Source organism: Tamandua tetradactyla, chromosome 16, assembly GCF_023851605.1.
Source record: "Tamandua tetradactyla isolate mTamTet1 chromosome 16, mTamTet1.pri, whole genome shotgun sequence".
NCBI classification, from domain to species: domain Eukaryota; kingdom Metazoa; phylum Chordata; class Mammalia; order Pilosa; family Myrmecophagidae; genus Tamandua; species Tamandua tetradactyla.
In genome coordinates this window covers 31,380,833-31,400,494 of record NC_135342.1, presented here as the reverse complement: position 1 = coordinate 31,400,494, position 19,662 = coordinate 31,380,833, and the positions used below count along the sequence as shown (strand labels likewise).

Below are 19,662 nucleotides of genomic sequence, written 5' to 3'. Positions count from 1 at the left end.
GTTGGAAGAGAGCTCAGCAGCTCAGACCCTGAGGTTTGGAGATGCAGAAAGGACACACCCCAAGGAAAGCCGTTGGAACCCAGAAGCCAGGAGAGAAGGCCAATAGACGTTGACATGTGACTTCCCATGTGACAGAGAAACCTAGATGAAAGTTAGCTGTCTTTCCTCCAAGGAACTATAAATTTATAACTAAATAAAACCCTTTTATAAAAGCCAGTCCATTTCTGGTGTATTATATTCCTGCAGCCTAAGCAAACTAAAATAGATTGTATATGGGAACTCTGAATTTTTATGCAGGATTTTTCTGGAAACTTAGAACTTCTTTACTTAAAAAAAAGTTCAACATAGAATTACAATATGATCCAACAATTCTACTTCTAGTTATATACTACAAAGAACTGAAAAGATGGACTCAGATATTTGTACATGTGCTCACTCATAACAGCATTATTTGCAATAGGCCAAAGGTATAAGTAATCTAAATGTCTATCAAAAGATAAATGAACAAATAAAATGTGGTATCTATACAATGGAATATCATTTAATCATGAAAAGGAATGAAGTTCTGATCCATGCTACATGGATGAACCTTGTAAACATGCTAAATCAAATAAGCCAGACACAAATGGACAAATACTGTATGATTCCACATATATGAGGTATTTAGAAGTGGCAAATAGAGATAGCAAGTATATTAGAAATTACCAGGAGCTAGGGGAAGAGGAGAATATTGAGTTATTGCTAATGGGTAGAGTTTCTACGTGCTATGATGAAAAGTTCTGAAAATAGTGGTTTTAGTTACACAACATTATGACTTCTTAATGTCATAGAATTGTACATTTAAAACTGGTTAAAATGTAAGTTTATGTTACACATATTCTGCCACAGCAAAAAAGACTTAATTGAAATTAAAACGTAATGATCAATAAAAAAATAAGTTCACCATATTGAGAAAAGCCTGATAATTATCTCAAATCTGTGTACAAAGAATTGACAAAATTTCTCACTCCTCTCAAAAAACTCTCAGCAAAAAGGAAAAGATGACCCTTCCCTCCAAGTCCCAAACCTTGGCACTCAACATGATGAGTCAAGTACAGGCTGGATGGTAGCCCCCCTTTTTCCCCTTGGACTTGGTACCCTTAAAAAGGGGCTATTGGAATTTCCTTTGTGTAATAAAGCACACCTACAAAAACTTCAGCTAATAACATACTGAAAACTTTTACCCTAAACTGGAACTGGAAAAGCATGTTCACTGTTTCCACTTGTATTCAACATTTTACTGGAGCTTGTAACAAATATAAAGGTTAAAAAAAAAAGGGGGGGGCATACAGATTAGAATGAAGAGGTAAAAGTCTTTACTCATACAATTCATGATTGTGTATGTAGACAATCCCAAGGAATCTTCAAAAAGCTACCAGAAATAAAGTGAATTCAGCAAGGTTTCAGCATACAAGGTTAATACACAAAAATCAAATGTATTTTCAATACCAGTGAACAAATGAAAATGAGAATTTAAAAGATACCATTTATAATAGCATAAAACAACTCATAAAATCCTTAGGACTCTGGGAAACTTTCTCAGCAAGCTCTGCCTCCTGCCCTTCCCATCCAAGTCCCTGGTTAGGCCATCACCCACTTGTTCCCAGCACCTGCTGTATTCTCCCTTCTGGCTAGGATCACCTGTGGCCCCCGGGCCTCTCATCAGCCCTGTTTCCAAGTGGTTCTACCTGTATCCTATGCCCTTACCTCTCAGATGTCAACCCTAAGAGGAGGTATCTAATCTAACAGGCTCAGTGCTCCTCTAGGAATCTTTCCCTCACTGTCCTGGTGGGATTCTCAAAAGAAGTCAGTGCTATCTGCTTGCACCTCAAAAATGTTCACCCACTCATGAATGGTAAAGATCCTTCCTCCACAGTGAAAAATGACTTTTCATTTGTCACCTGAGCAGACAGTTGCCTCTGTGAAGCATGGGCCATCCAATCACATCCCAGATCTTTGCCCAAAGGAGACAAAGGCACTAGAAGGGAGAAGAGAAGAGACAGCAAAGGAGGAAGAATATCAAATACTGACCAAAAAACAGAACTATCAGAGAAGAGGTTCCCATGGCAATGGGAGAGGACCACCAGCATCTAAGTCCCTGGAGACCAATGAAGCTTTACTTCCTTTGGGCACAGAACTGGACCTCTGAAGGAAACCTCACTGCAGATGCCCAAGAGACAAATTGAGGAAGAGAGCCCAGATGCCTTCTATGGGCCCATTCACAAAAAGTCATGCCATTGTAAGCTCATACAGCCCCACTGGAGGTATCCTGCTTCTTTGCAGGAGTGACCAGGTATAGTAGGGCTGGCTGGCCCCACCTAATCGTGCTTGCTGCTACCAAAGAGGTGGACAAAGGCAATGTTTGATGAAGGTCATTGGCCAAAGTCTTCTGCCTCACTGATTCCAAGACACAGGTTGGAAAGCCTTCAGATACTCTGTCAAGGAGAGATTCTTCACTCACATCTGCCAGCCATAGGCCCTATATGGAAAATTTCAATGCCAGTGCTGTTGCCACTGCAGCTATTCTGGGGTTGAGGTGGCTGCACCTACCTTCCAAGCTTCCTTGTGTAGTCATTGCTGAAGACCTAGGCTTAGAAAAGACACAAGGTCTTGGAGGATAAAACTGAGGCCACTTCAGACAGCAGCACCACCCAACCTACCCTTTTTCTCCCGCCTGCTGTAGGGACTCAGATACCCCTGCCCTTGGCCACTTTCATCTGGCAGATCCTAGGCACTACCACATTGTCAGTCACTGACTTGGCTGACATGTCTGCCAGGACCCCATCCTGACTGCCCCTGTACCTACTTTCGCACCAGATAGCGATTGTGAAATGAGACACACAATTCCTAACTCTTGTCTTTTGCTGTTCCTGCTGAATTTCCCTTTCCCTTTGGGTTCAAGCCCATCATAGGGGTTCCACTTAGAAATGAGAATGGAGGCCCTCTGTAGTTCAGCCCATAAACCATAGCTGCAAGTTCTGCTTCTCACCTCATATGACTTTCTACCACCTCACCATTCTCTTTAAGCCTATCTACTGCAGAATGGAATCACCTACTCCTAGATGCGTGGATTCGCCTCCCTTTTTGTATAGATTCCTCCCCTAGTCACTTCCACCAGTTGCCCTATCTTCACTAATCCCATCACTGATTCCACAGTCACTTTCACAGTCCCAGTCAACACATTTGCAGACTCGACCTCCCAACCTGCTTTGGATGTAACTGACATGAACAACATTCTATCTTCCCAAGCTTTCATCTTTAGGTCTCTCTATACTTCAATATGTGCTCGTTCCCATTTGAACAAGCCCAATTTCAGAGTATAGCAGATAACCCCTGCAAAGGCTCCAGTTTTCACTACCCCTCCTACATTTAGGATCAGCAGCCCCACCCCAACTTTAAACCTTCCCTTTCTCCCAGAGCCAATCCTCAGCCCCCATTTGGGGATAATGATCGGGAGCAGCAGGAGCCAGTTTCCCCAGTTCCCCTGTCTTTTAAGGCCCACCCACCACTGATTACGCAGTTGCCTTCATTCCAGTAACCAGCAAGCACCTCTTGCAACTCGGCATTCAAGCCTGCCTTTGACTCTGTTGAGTTTGATATGGATATCACACCTCCTTCTCAGGCTCTTCTGTCTCCCCCTGACAGCTTTGACAACTCTTTCCCTTTGGGAAACCCAGATGCCCCAGTGCAAGTTCCAGACTTAACCTCTACCACAGCCCAGGCATCCAACAGCAGCATAACTCAATCAGCTTTGTCAGGTTTGATATCCCTACGTTCCATCTTTGGTAACCTATTAGCATGCAGCAGGCCTTTGATGACACCTCAGGTGTCTTTCCTATGTACACAGCTACTACTTTTTGCTTTTGAGTCACTGCTGGGAGGTGCAGCAACAGGAACCAAAGCTCACCTTTGTCAAGACCACTCCAGGCCCATTTGCGTTTATGGGATTTGCAGCCCCTATGGGTAGTTGCAACTTTGGGATCAGTGTGTTTGCTCCAGACCCCAGCTCCGTTCTGGAGCTCTCAGCTTTGGAGCAGGGCTATAGAGGTCACCCCTCACCACAGCTTATGTTAGAGAAGGCAGAGACCTGAACACCAGGGTCCTGCCAGCCTAATGCACATCTGCTGCAATTAGAATGGCCAGCTCTACTGAAGGCAAATCTGTCTGGGAGACACTTTCCTTCCTGCCTACAGTCAGAGCTGCTAGGGCCTGCCCAGAAAAAGCACCCCTGTTACTATTGGAGGAGGTAGTATCACTGAGTAAGCCATGCCAGAAAATACTTTTGTTCTTCCTTGTGCTCAGACGATCTGGGATCCAGCCAGCCAGAGCACATCAGTTGCAGTTGCAGGGGACAGTACCACACCTGTGCTTGAAAGACATACTTCTGTTTGCACCTATAGTCAGACCACCTGGAACACACCTGACCACAGCGCACCGGTAGCAATCAAAAGGACCAAAACCACAGCTATGCTTGGAGGCCAGTTCTGTTTCTGCCTACAGAGCACCTGGTTTCCACTTGTCCAGAGTACATGTGATACAGTGGGAGAGGCCAGCCCCATAAATGTGACTGGAGAATCTTCGCTGCCTGAATGTGGTCAGAGCACTTGAAACCCACTTGGCCAGAGCAAATCTGTCTCTATTGAAGGAGACTGCACCACTGAGCAGAAATGTGTGCCAGTAGATCCTTCTGTTTCTGCCTTCTATCAGATACCAGAGTTTACCTGGGCAAAGCACATCTCTTGCTGTCAGAGGGGCTGGCACCATACCTGTGAGTGAAAATACTACTGGTCATGAACACAGTCAGAACACCTGGGCCCACCATCCAGAACACAGAGGTACAAAGGAGGAGACACACTATAGCTGTGCTTAGGGATCCTTCTGTTCCCACCATCTTTCAGAGCAGCGCGGAGCTCATGGTCAGCGCATATCTGTTGCAGTCAGAGGGGATGACACCGTATACTTCAAGAAGACACTTCTATTCCTGCCTTCAGTCAGAACACTTAGGGTCTACCAAGCCAGAGTACTCCCTTTGACTTTGGAGGCACGAACACCACTGAAGAAATGCTAGTGTTTAAGGCACTTTTGCTACTATTGTGGGCAGAGCAAATGGGCCTCTGCAGTGGGCTAGGCAAGCAGCATCCTTGTCTTGGGGCATCTTCATCACTTGCCCAGAACTTCATTGGATACAAAAGTGTTAGTTCACCAATGTATTCATTCTCTTCAAGTGCAAGAACCAAGATCTAAGCAACTAAGAAGCTGTAGCTGATGGGTAAACCACTGTTTGCCATGAACAGACCTTGCTCTGCTGGAAAGAGGCTAAGTACATTCTAGCTACGTCAAACAAACTTAACTAGCTCTCTGTCTTCCTAAAGCAATCTGCAGGCATAACACCTTCAGGGTGCTTGAGTATGTGACAAAGAATGTGGGTTCTGATAAGGTTGGTCAGAAGTCAACACACTGGTCATGAGAAGTTCCACTGTGGAGAGAAGAGAGAGATCTGTAAGTATCAACCCTGGTATCCCTGGTTTCAACTATTAGCCTGGCAGACACACACTCTGTGCTTATTTTCCTCTTGAGATTGGCTGGACACCCCTGCTGCCTGTAGTTGCCCTCACCTTATCCATTTGCCACAAAAGGCCCTTTACCTTCTTTCTCATACACACACATACTGCAGGTGTGTGTGTGTTCATATACCCTCGTTCTTGTTAATTCATCCTTTGTTCATGTGTCATTGCTCTTTGACTCATGTATAGAAGAACTTCCTTGTATGAGTGGTGCAATGTTGAGACATACTTAACATTTCAAAGTTTTCTTGGGTCAGCAGCAAATAAGATGGAGTAGTAGCCACATTCTATAACCACACATGCTAATGTAAGGATGGCTCCCCAGGAGATAATGAGGTCCAGAGGAGGGAAAGATGGAGTGACTCCTTCTTGCCCTTCACTTCGTGCTCTCTTCCACCTGACCTCACTGTAAGCCAAATCTTCTCTGATATGGTAAGAAACCATGCTTAACAATTTTATCCTTAAAATGTTGCTTAAATGTCTAATTCGTATCTTTTTCTTTGAGAATCATTTCCACACATTCACACTTCAATCAGAAAGATGGGTTTGGTATTCAAACTCTTTGGCTGGAAGAACAAGAGAACAAAAAAAGCTCATATCCACAATGTGTTAATGAAAATTATAAGCTTAGTATGTAGCATATGACTTAGAAGCAGTTATATATTCTGAAATGGCAGAAAAGCTCCTCTTTTTAAGGAAATATATGGATAGGGCTATTTTGGAAAAATAACAAGTCTGGCTTTACCCTGAACCCTAAAAGAATCAAATCACAATACTTAGAATTTCACAAAGATGTGGCTGACCACAGAGTCCTGGTGTTGTCTCCATAAGACTTAATTGCTGAAAATGCCAATTATTTCTACAGCATTTCACAACCGGAAAACACATCTTACATGGGAAAGTAAAAGTATAAAAGCATTTCCCTTAGTTTCTCACATATTATTTTATAAAACATTCAGTCAGTGATAACTCTACACTGGACACTATGGCAGGCCTTAGTAATACAGAGTTGAAAGACATTTTTTATCCATAGGATTTGCATTATAGTAGGAGAGACAGATGAATAACCCAAAAATTACAACTTAAGGGTTAAGACAAGGGTATGGGAGCATGTAAGGTAGAGATAAAAATGAGAGGAATTAATATTAATTCCATTTCTTCACAAACTCTTCAAAAAAAAGAATAGGAGAGAGCAATTTGCAACTAATTTTATGAGAGTGGTATTATTCTTTTACCAAATCCAGATAAAGATATCACAAAAAAGAAAGCTACAGATCAACATCTCTTATGAATATGGATGCAAAAAGTCTTAACAATACACTCTCAAACCGAATCCAAAATATAGAAAAAGAAACATGCACCATAATCAAGTGGGATTCATCCCAGGAATGCAAGGTTGATTTAACGTCAGAAATTGATTAATGTATCATCATATTTATAAATAAAAAACAAATCACATAATCGTTTCAACAGATACATAAAATGAATTTGATAACATTCAAAAACTAGGAATAGAAAGGAATTGCTTCAATCTAAGAAAAGGCATCTACAAAAAAAAACTCACTGATAACCTCATACTTAATGGTGAAATACTGGAGGTTTCACAGCAAAAATAAAAAATAAGACAAGGATGTCTGCTTTGGTCACTTCTATTCAATATTATTTTAGAGGTTCTAGACAAGGCAAATAGTCAAGAAAAAGAAATTAGAAGGCATCCAGATTGGAAAGGAAGAAGTAAAACTATTTCTATTTGCAGATGACATGACCATGTATATACAAAAATCATAAGGAACCCAAAAACAAAACTTTCAGAACTAATAAGTTCAATAAGCCTACAGAACACAAGTTTAATTTATAAAAATCAATTGTATTTCATTACACATGTAATATTTCCTTTCCAGCATATGAAAAGGAAATTAAGAAAACAATTTCATTGACAATATCATAAATAAATAAGTCATAAATTTACAAAATAATTGTATAACACTCTGAAAGCAACAAAATATGTTGAAAGAGATTTAAGATCTAAATAACTGGAAAATATCCCATGTTCGCGGAGAGGAAGACTTATTAAGATGGAAATATTTCTGAAATTGATCTATAGATTCAACACAGTCCCTACCACAATCCCTGCTGACTTCTTTGTACAAAGTAACAAACTGATCCTAACATTCACAGGGAATTTCAAGGAAGCCAGAATAGCCAAAACAATCTTGAAGAAGAAAAACAAAACGGAAGAACTCAGAATTTCCAATTTCAAAACTTACTACAGAGCAATCAATAATAGTCAAGACAGTGTACAACTGGCACAAGGAGAGTGCAGAAATAAATCCATAGATCTATGGTCAATTTATTTAGACAAGATAGCTGAGACCATGTGTACTGGTTTGAAAGGATTATGTTCCCTAGAAAAGCCATGTTTTAATTCTAATCCATTTTGCGGAGGCAGCAGTTTCTTTTAATCCCTATTTGGCACTACAGGTTGGAAACTTGATTAGATTATCTCCACAGAAATGTGAGTCACCCAATTGTGAGCATTAACTTTTGATTTGAGGGAGCTGCGACTCCACCCATTCCAGGTGGGTCTTGATTAGTTTTCTGGAATCCTTTAAAAGAGAAGCATTTTGGAAAAGCTTGAGAGGCATGGCAGAGCCACAAGAGAGCCATGAAACAGAGCCTTGAGAACCACGAGAGAGCCCAAGCAGCCAGAGACCTTTGGAGATAAAGAAGGAAAACACCCCCAGGAAAGCTCCACGAAACAAGAAGCCTGGAGAGAAAGCTAGCAGACATTGCCACTTTCACCATGGGCCTTTCCAGTTGAGAGAAAAGCCTTGAACATCATCAGCCTTCTTGAACCAAGTTATCTTTCTCTGATGCCTTAGATTGAACATTTTTATAGCTTTGCTTTAATTAGGACATTTTTGTGGGCTTAGAACTGTAAACTTGCAATGTATCAAGTTCCCCCTTTTTAAAAAGCCATTCTGTTTCTGGTGTATCGCGTTCTGGTGGCTAGCAAACTAGAACACCATCCAATGGGGAGAGAATAATCTTTTCAATATATAGTGCTGGAAGAGTTGGATAGTAACATATAATATAATTAATGTATACCTCACATCATACAGAAACATTCACTCTAAATGAATTAAAGACACAAATTTTGCAGCTAAAATTTAGAAGAAACCATAGGGGTAAACCTTCGTGACCTTTGATTTGGCAAAGAGTTTTAGATATGAAACCCGAAGTACAAGCAAGAAAATAAAAAGGACAAAATTTTAAAATGTTGTGCTTCAGAAGACACCACCAAGAAAGTGAAAAAAAAAAAAACAACAGCATGGGAGAAAATATCTGCAAATTATATATCTGATAAAAGTCTAGTATCTGGAGATATAAAGAACTCATAACTTAATATATTAAGACAAATAATGGACAGAACTTCCAGGAAGATGGAAAAAGGACAGGCAGAGCTCACTCCTCCACCTAGAGAATAGACAGGAACTATCCAAAGCAGCAGTTCTGGGGCACGGGAGACCAGGAAAGAACCATAGCAGCAAATAATGGAAGAACTGTACAAAATAAACCAGAGAAACTATGATTGAGAAATTGTGGTGAGGGAGCTCAACCACAGCACCTAGTACCTCTCCTCCACCCAAGGCTAGCAGCTGTGGGACAACTAGGTTCTCACAAGCTGGAGGGATGCTCCAACTGTGGGCCAACAAATTTAATCTTCTTAGTCCCTGCAGCCTTTTCATTGAGTAGCTTGGAAGCATGCAGCTCCATTAATCCCAAAAACTGACAGACTAATCTCCATCATGGTTCCCATTCCCCACTCTCAAAGTGGGCAAACATGTCTTGGGAAAACTCTTGACTGGCGAATTTAACCCTCTCAGCCCTGCAGACTACAGCCTTTCCACATGGAAGCTCAAGAGCCCATAGCTCAACTGGTTACACAAAGTAAGAGACTCTCCCAAGGGACTGATCTGCATCAGGGTTCCCAGCACTTGTCCTCCACCCCTAAGGCCAGCAGATCTGGGTACACCTAACTCTCATTTGGCTGGCTGCTACAGGCTGGGAGAACCAGGGAGGCCCTCACCATAGGAAAAGTAAGGGATACAACACAGCCTGGTTCCATTTGCTCTGGGTCTTGCAGTTTTGAATCTTTCCGCATAGGAGCCCAGGATGCTCACACCCCTACTATTTCCATAAAAACAGAAGCTGTGGCAAGTGACTGAGCTCTATGACAGTCCCAGGTACCATTTTCCCAGCCCTGAGGCCAACAGCCCTGAGAGCATCTGGGTCTTGCCCTGAGCTGCAGCCACTTGTAAGAAACAGGGAGGATTCCCCTTGGGAAAAGAGGAGAACATGGAACAGTTGACCCAACAGTTGGTCACTGAAATAGAATAGTGGGGGCCCACAGCCTTGGTCCTTTCTGGACAGGTACCCACAGAACTGTGAGGCCTTAATCCCCATTCACTATAGAAACAGAGGGGTCAGAAGGATAAAAATATAAATTATCTTCGCAGGGATATAGAAAATAGGTTGCCAAAGAGCATCATCTTCTGGGAATGGTGGCAACATGCAGTCTGAGAAGCTATTCTCCTGACCCTTTTGGTAGGGTCCTTTGGTACTGGTCTGCACCTCCTGCATGGGATGGTGGTCCTGGTTTGTCTGTGAAATACTGATGAACCAAGTGCCAAAGGAAATGCAATCAACAACAAAATTTTATATGGGAAGGAAACAAACAAACGCAATCAACAACAAAATTTTATATGGGAAGGAAACCAACTTTCAGAATAATCTTATCAAGGTAATCAGACACCCAGAAATCAGCAAAAAATTACAAGGCACATTAAGAAACAAGAAGATATGGCCAAACCAAATGATCAAATAAAAAAGTCCGAGGATATACAGAATTTTGAAAAACTAATCAAAGATGGTCAAGCAAATCTAAATAATTTCAACAAGATGGTTAAAAAGATAAAGGATATTAAGAAGACACTAGGAAAGCAAAAAGAAGAATTTGAAAGATTACACAGAAAAACAGCAGATTTATAGAAATTAAATACTGTAGATAAAATTTTAAATATACTAGAGACACACAATAGCAGAGTGAAGAGGCAGAAGAAAGGCTCTGCAAACTAGAGGACAAAGCAACCAAATTCAAACACACAAAAGAACAAATGGAGAAAAAATGGAAAAAATTGAGCTGGGTATCAAGGAAATTATTGAAAACATGAAGCACACAAATAAATGAATTATAGGTGTCCCAGGAGGTGAAGAGAAGGGAAAAGGGCCAGGAAGAATATTTGAGAACATAATGGCTGAAAATCTACCAACTCTTATAAAAGATATATATATATGCAAATCCAACAAGTCCAACATACCCGAAATAGAATAAATCCAAATAGACCCACTCCAAGACAGACACTAATCAGACAGTCAAATGCTGAAAAAGAGAGAATTCTGAAAACAGCAAGAGAAGAGTGATTCACCACATACAAGAGAAGCTGCATAAGACTCAGTGCTGAGTTCTTATCAGGCAACATGGAGGTGAGAAGGCAATGTACAATATATTTAAGATTCCGAAAGAAAAAGTGCCAGCTAAGAATTCTTTATCCAACAAAGCTGTCCTTCAAAAGTAAGGGAGAGTTTAAAATAGTCACAGATAAACAAAAGCTGAGAGAGTTTGTTTATCTCATTTATTGTTTTCAATAAATGGCACCTAGAGAACTGGATATCCATATGCAAAAGAATGAAAGAGAACCCGTATCTCACACCCTATACAAAAATTAACTCAAAATGGATCAAAGATCTAAACATTAGGTCTAAGACCATAAAACAGTTAGAGGAAAATGTAGGGAGATATCTTATGAATCTTACAATTGGAGGCGGTTTTATGGACCTTAAACCTAAAGCAAGAGCACTGAAGAAGGAAATAAATGAATGGGAACTCCTCAAAATTAAACACTTTTGTGCATCAAAGAACTTCATCAAGAAAGTAGAAAGACAGCCTACACAATGGGAGACAATATTTGGAAATGACATATCAGATAAAGGTCTAGTATCCAGAATTTATAAAGAGATTGTTCAACTCAACAACAAAAAGACAGCCAACCCAATTACAAAATGGGAAAAAGACCTCTCAGAAGAGGAAATACAAATGGCCAAAAGACACATGAAAAGATGCTCAATGTCCCTGGCCATTAGAGAAATGCAAATCAAAACCACAATGAGATATCATCTCACACCCACCAGAATGGCCATTATCAACAAAACAGAAAATGACAAGTGCTGGAGAGGACGCGGAGAAAGAGGCACACTTATCCACTGTTGGTGGGAATGTCAAATGGTGCAACCACTGTGGAAGGCAGTTTGGCGGTTCCTCAAAAAACTGAATATAGAATTGCCATACAACCCAGCAATATCATTGCTAGGTATCTACTCAAAGGACTTAAGGGCAAAGACACAAACGGACATTTGCACACCAATGTTTATAGCAGCATTATTTACAATTGCAAAGAGATTTTAATTAATATTGCATTGAATCTGTAAATCAATTTAGGTAGAATTGAAATCTGAACTATAATTAGTCTTCCAATCCATGAACACGGTATGCCCTTCCATCTATTTAGGTCTCCTGTGATTTCTTGTAACAATTTCTTGTAGTTTTCTTTGCACAGGTCTTTTGTCTCTTTAGTTAAAATTCAACAACCTTTCCTGTTGAAGACACTTCCCATTGAGAGAATAGGAATAGATGGGAACTTCCTCAAAACGATAAAAGTAATGTATGAAAAACCCACAGTTACATCATCCTCAATGGGGAAAAACTGAAAACTTTCCCCCTAAGATCAGGAACAAGACAAGGATGTCTACTATCACCACTGCTGCTCAACATTGTGTTGGAAGTTCTAGCCAGAACAATTTGACAAGGAAAAGAAATATAACACATCAAAATTGGACAGAAAGAAGTGAAACTCTCACTCTTCACAGATAATATGATACTATATGTCAAGAATCCCGAAAAGTCCACAGTAAAATAAAGTGTAGAGTTGCCTTATGATCCAACAATTCTGGTACTCAGTGTATACCCAGAAAATCTGAAAGCAGGGACACAGAGACATTTGCATACTAATGTCCATAATGGCATTATTAACAATTGTCAAAAGATGGAAACAATCCAAGTGTCCATCAACAGATGAATGGATAAATAAAATGTCGCATATACATACAATGGAATATTATTCAGCAGTAAGAAGGGATGAAGTTATGAAGTATGTGACAGCATGGATGAACCTTGAAGACTATGTTGAGTGAAAAAAAGTAAGACAGAAAGGGACAAATATTCTATGATCCCACTAAGATGAACTAATTATAACATATAAACCCATGAAACATAAAATATAGATTATCAGGGGATAGAAGGAGGCAAGAAAAAGTGGGGTGGTGGCCTAATATGTGCAGAATATTTAACTAGGTTGAACTTAAATATCTGGAAACAGATAGAGTTATGGTAGCACGTTATTGTGAGTATAATTAATAGCACTGAATGGTGAGTGAATGTAGTTGAAAGATGTAGTTTAGAGTTATGTATGTCACCAGATGCAAAGTTAGAGGTGAAAACAAGGGAATGTATAACACAGTGAATCTTCTGGTGGACAATGACTGTGATTAACAGGTCAAATATTTTTAAAAGTTCTTTTATGAACTAGAACAAATACAGGACACTATTACAAAGAGTTAATAATAGAGAATATTGGGAGAAAATGTACTTATTGAAAACTATGGAATATAATTAACAGCAATATCTTAATGTCCTCTCATCAACAGTAACAAATGTACCACATCAATACTAGAGATCAATAATAGGGGAGGGTTTTAGTTAGCTAGCTACCAGAATACAATATACCAGAAACAGAATAGCTTTTTAAAAAGATAATTTAATAAATTGCTAGTTTACAGTCCTAACCCAAGAATATGTCCCAATTAAAGCAAGCCTTTAAAAATGTCCAAATTAAGGCACCAAGAGGTTACCTTCACTCAAGAAAGGCCGATGAAATTCAGGGTTTTTCTCTCAACTGGAAAGGCAAATGGTGAACATGACGATATCTTCTAGCTTCCTCTCCAGGTCTCTTGCTTCATGAAGCCCTCCCAGGGGCGTTCTCCTTCATCTCCTAAGGTCGCTGGCTGGTGAACTCTGTAGCTCTCATGTCTCTGCTGCTCTTGTCATTCTCAAGCTTTCTCCAAAATGCTTCCTCTTTTAAAGGATTCCAGTAAAGTAATCAAGACCCACCTGGAATGGGCGGAGTCATATATCCCTCTATTCAAAAGTTAATACCCACAATTGGGTGAGTCACAACTCTGTGGAGATAACTAATCAAGTTTCCAACCTATGGTACTGAACAGGGATTAGAAGAAATGGTTGCTCCCACAAGACTGATTAGGATTAAAACATGGCTTTTCTAGGGTATATAAATTCTTTCAAAACGGCACAGAGGGGATGAGGGAGGTGAGAAATTTGGGGTTTTCTTTTTATATTTTTATTTTATCGTATTATTATTGGAGTAATGGAGATGTTCTAAAATTGACTGTGGTGATGACTGCACAACTGTGTGATGATAAGTGGTGCCACTTTGGATGGGTGGTATGGTGTGTGACTATATCTCAATAAAATAGCATTTAAAAATGGAAAGACAAGAAAAATGACCTTATGTATTTACATCTGATGGTTAAAGACATTAGACAATTATTTCATGCTAACATTTAAAACTTTCCTGTTAAAGAAACAAACCATACCAACCTTATCACAGAGTATGTTATTAATCTTCCAAACATTTTACCTTTCTTAAAATAAACTTAGATACTTAGTTTTCACTTTGAAATCAAATGTATCGTGAAAGAGTAGCCAGTTTCCAGTAATATAGACAAAATGTTCACTAAACATATGTGTGCTGATTTGAAGATAGAGGTTAAATTCCAGTCTTACTTCTTATTAGGCTTTGGAATTTAAAAATTCACTTAATCTTTTAACTGAAACGCGGTTTTTCCAGTTGATAAAACATTGCTATTATTTACTTTCCTATTTGTCAGGGTCATCATGAGAGGTAAGTAAGAAAATAGGTGTGAAGCTCACATGTAATGTTAAGGAATTATAATTATTTTAAGCCTATGAAGGCATGTTTTTACATTTTAGAATGTTGTGTAATGTAAGTTTGGGCCATTCTTTACTGTTCCGCATGCAATGCTTCTTTGCATTCTCAGCACCTAGAAAAGTATCTACTGCCTAACAGACAAAAAATGCTTGCTGAATAATAAAAAAAGACAATTTTAAAAATGAGCAAATGATGAAATGATGTGAATAGACATTTCTACAAAACAGATATACAAATAGCCAATAAGCACATGAAAAGATGCTTGACATCATGAGCCATCAGGAAAACACGAATCAAAACCACAGTGAGAAGGGCGGACAATGGTAGCTTAGTGGTAGAATTCTTCCCTGCCATGCCAGAGACCCAGGTTCGATTCTCAGAGCCTGCCCATGCAAAAAAAAAAAAAAAAAAAAAAAAAAAAAAACCACAATGAGATAACCACTTCACACCCAATAGGACAGCTAGAATAAAAAAGTCAGCTAACAATAAGTGTTGGTAAGGATATGGAGAAATTGGAGCCCTCATACCCTGATGATGGGAAGATAAAATGATGCAACCACTTTGGAAAACAATACTAAACAACTAAAGAAAGATTTATCTTATGACTCAGCAATTCCACGCCAATGAAAATATACGTCTAACCTAAATCTTACATGCAAATGTTCATAGCAACATTATTCATAATCACCAAAAGGTGGGAACAATCCAAATGCCCATAAACTGCTGGATGGACAAATTCTGTATGTAAAATTGTTGGTATATCCATATAAAAGTGTATTATTCAGCTATAAAGACAAATGAAGTTCTGATACATGTTATAACATGGATGCACCTTGCAAACATTGTACTTGGTGAAAAAAGCCAGAGACAAAAGGCCACATATTTCATGGATGCATTCATATGAAATGTTTACAAGGAAATCTACAGATACAGAAAGTAGATTAGTGGTTGAGGGGGCAGCTAAAGGTTAGGGAGTTTCTTTTGAGGTGAGAAAAAATGTTCTGAAAGTGACTGTATCTGTGAATATACTAAAAATGATTGAATTCCACACTTTAAATGTAACTTGTATGATATATAAACTATATCTCAAAAAAGCTGTTTAAAAAAATCATCAATATCAGAAATAAAAAGGAGAGCAGGACTATAGATTGAGAGACATTCATAAGGAACAGAAAAAAACCTTTCTAGGAAAAGAATCCTGCAGGTCTAAGTGGTTTAACTGGTGAATTCTAACAAGTTATGTTATCAAGATATCAGAAAGATATTTTATCAGTTGTTATACAAACACTTTCAGGAAAAAAAGAGGGAGCGGGGATTGGTGTCACCTGTGGTGGCTGCCAGAAAGGAAAAATCTCCTGCTTTTCTCTCCTCTGCTCCTTAGCACAAGGCCTGAGGCTTCGGCTGCCGCCTGGGTGCCTAAATCATCCCAGAAACAGGGCCGACTTCATCCCCACTTTCAGCCCCAGTCTCTCCTACCTGCGCCCCTCCATGTCCACCGGATCGCCATCCTGGGAGGATCTGGGTTGCCCCAGCCTCTGTTTTTGAGTAGACTCTGCCCTCCGGAAACTCCGGAGGAAAACGGTAGAGACTCATGGGCACTGGCTCTAAAGCTCCCGGCGGCCAACTGCCCAACTTCCACAGTTATCAACAGTCCCCAAGGAGCGAGGCCCCCTCTGGTGCCCACACTTGTAACCGGTGACAGAAGGCCCGAAGCGCCAGAGTCCAGCCGGCGCTGGGCCGTTGGGCCTCGCGCTTTACCGTTGTCGTCTGGTCTCGCGCCCCATGTTCGCGAGCACTCGCGCTGTCACGCCAGCCTCCTGCTGAACCGCGCGCGCGCTGCGCCTGGAGGAATCCGGACCTACAGGACCTCTCTGAGTTACCTAGTCACTCCTGGGATTCGAGGCGCACAAACTGCTCTTCCCGGGCAACCAACCTTCCCTGCCTCTCCCTGCTTGGCGGCCTCCTACCATTTACGCGCCGCTGTCCTTCCCTTCACCCACGGCTCCTGCGCTTCTGCTCCCCCTACTTTGCAGGCAGTTCTGCAGGGATAGCGGGACGCTTGCCCTTTCGCTTTTACCTCGCCGGGAAGAGGCGGTATCCGACCCAGCAGCCTTACTCTCTGGGCGTCCTTTGTTCCGTGCCCTGACAGAACTCTCAAAAGAAGCTGGAACTGTGTCTCCTCTCATCTCCAAGAGATAAGAAAGGTAAAGATCCCTCCTCCAAGGCGCAAAATGACCCTTCCTTTGTCACCTGAGCAGACAGTTGCCTCTGTGAACCATGGGCCATCCAATCACATCCCAGATCTTTGCTTAATGGAGACAGAACTGAAGGCACTAGGAGAGAGGGAAAAAATGGATAGCAAAGGAGGAAGAATATCAAATAGTGACCAAAAGACAGAATTATCAGAGAAGAGACCCCCATGGCAGCATCTTAGTCCCTGGAGACCAATGGAGCCTCACTTCCTTTGGACACAAAACTGGACCTCTGAAGGGAAACCTCCACTGCAGGCGCTCAAGAGACAGCTTGAGGAAGAGGGCCCAGACATCTGCCAGTGCCCTAGAGACAGCATGAGGAAGAGGGCCCAGACATCTTCTATGAGCCTATTCACCAAAAGCCATGCCATTGTAAGTTCATACAGCCCCACTGGAGGTATCCTGCTTCTTTGAAGGAGTGAGCAGGTATAGCAGGGCTAGCTGGCCCCACCTAATCGTGCTTGCTGCTACCAAAGAGATGGACAAAGGTAATGCTTGATAAAGGCCACTGGCCAAAAGTCTTCTGCCTCACTGATGTCCAAGAAGATATAAGGAGGAAAACCTTCAGATACTCTGTCAAGGAGGGACTCTTCACTCACATCTGCCAGCTGTAGGCCCTATATGGAAAATTTCAATGCCAGTGCTGCTGCCACTTCAGCTGTTCTGGGGTTGAGGTGGCTACACCTACCTGCCAAGCTTCCTGGTATAGTCGTTGCTGAAGACCTAGGCTTAGAGAAGACACAAGGTCTTGGAGGATAAAACTGAGGCCACTTCAGACACCAGCACCACTCAGCCTGTCCTTTTTCTCCCTGCCTGCTATGGGGACTCAGATACCCCTGCCCTTGGCCATTTTTACCTGGCAGGTCCCAGACAGTACCACACTGTCAGTCACTGACTTGGCTGACACGTCTGCCAGGACCCCCATCCAGCCTGCTCCTGTACCTACTTTCACACCAGATAGTGACTGTGAAATGAGATGCACAATTCCTAACTCTTGTCTTTTGCTGTTCCTGATGAATTTTTCTCCCTTTGGGTTCAAGCCCATTATAGGGTTGCCACTTAGAAAACAGAATGGAGGCCCTCTGCAGTCTAGGCCTTCAGCCATGGGCAGTATTTTTTTTACTTGTGACGTCTGTATACCTCCTACCATTCTCCTTAAAGCCTATCTCCTGCAAAATGAAGTCACCTACACCTGGCAGTTTAGTTCTGTTTTTCTTACTTCCATTGGTACCCCCATCTTCAGCAGTCACTTCCATCTTCACCAGCCAGCCATCACTGTTTCTGCTATTGTTTTAACCACTGCAGCCAGCACATCAAACTGTTCTGATCTTTGGGGTAACCAATACAGATACCACTCTACCTTCCCAGGCTTTCACCTTTGTCTTCCCTAGGATCCAGTACGAGCCACTGAAATCAATAGTCCTTTGCAGTAAGGAGCAAATATCCCTTGCAAAGGCCCTAGCCTGCATCAGCCTACTGAATTTATAATCAGTAGCTCCACCCCAACTTTAACCTTCTCTTTGGCCCAGGAGCCACCCATATGTTCACATTTGGGGCTGCCTTGATTGGTAGCAGCTGGAAACCACTCTCCCCAGTGTCCCTATCACTGCTGCCTGTCACTGATTCTCAGCCATCTCCACTCCAGGAGTCAGCAGCTCTACAGACTCAGCATCCAAGCCTGTCTTTGACTCTGACATGGATACCACATCTCTTCTGAGGCTCTCACCTTCGAGTCTCCCCTTATCTCCAGTAAGAAATTTTTGCAATTTTATGTGGTGTGTTCTAGTTTGCTAGCTGCTGGAATGCAATACACCAGAAATGGAATGGCTTTTAAAAACGGGAAATTAATAAGTTGCTAGTTTACAGTTCTAAGGCCGAGAAAATGTCCCAATTAGAACAAGTCTATAGAAATATCCAATCTAAGGCATTCAGGGAAAGATAACTTGGTTCAAGAAGGCTGATGAAGTTCAGGGTTTCTCTCTCAAGTGAGAAGGCACATGGCAAACCCAGTTAGGGTTTCTCTTTCATCTGGAAAGGCACATGGCAACACAGCATCATCTGCTAGCTTTCTCTCCTGCTTCCTGTTTCATGAAACACCCCAGGAGGTGTTTTTCTTCTTCATCTCCAAAGGTCACTGGCTGGTAGACTCTGCTTCTTGTGGCTACATCATTCTTCTCTGTTCTCTCTGAATCTCATGCTTTCTCCAAAATGTTTTCTCTTTTATAGGATTCCAGTAAAGTAATCAAACCCACCTAGAAAGGGTGGAGACATGTCTCCACTTAATCCTATTTAACAACCACTCTTGATTGAGTCATATCTCCAGGGAGATGATTAATTAAAGTTTCAAAGATATAGTACTGAATAAGGATTAGAAGAAATGGCTACCTTTACAAAATGGGATTAAGATTAAAACATGCCTTTCTAGGGTACATACATCCTTTCAAACCAGTACATGGTGCTTCCTGGTTTGGGAATACATTACTCATTGGCACCATTCCTTCAGCATCAGTCTCCACTACCTTGCCTACACAGTAGATTAGTAGCCCAACACCAGAGTTCAACCTTCCCTTTGACCAGGGAGGCACCTGCCAGCTAACATTTATGGCCCTTGATGGGCAGCAGGTTACAGCCATCAGCTTTCACAGCTCTCTCCCTTTTTGA

The 19,662-nt window shown here is 41.3% G+C and overlaps 1 protein-coding gene across 6 annotated transcripts in view; it reads right to left on the bottom strand.

Annotated features, from left to right (window-relative positions):
* Positions 1–17,290, bottom strand: part of ZNF599 (zinc finger protein 599) — a 210,213-nt gene extending 192,923 nt beyond the window's left edge. For 2 of the 6 annotated variants that reach the window (XR_013163496.1, XM_077132184.1), the window contains exon 1: positions 16,226–16,340. Coding sequence is in view for 1 of the 6 variants with exons in the window: in XM_077132175.1 (XP_076988290.1) it covers positions 16,226–16,342 (117 nt within the window). In the remaining 5 variants the exon portion in view is untranslated. Of the gene's footprint in view, positions 1–16,225 lie in introns of all 6 variants that reach the window. The other 4 variants (XR_013163495.1, XM_077132178.1, XM_077132175.1 and 1 more) reach the window with 3 other exon arrangements.
* Between the last annotated feature and the right edge of the window lie 2,372 nt (positions 17,291–19,662).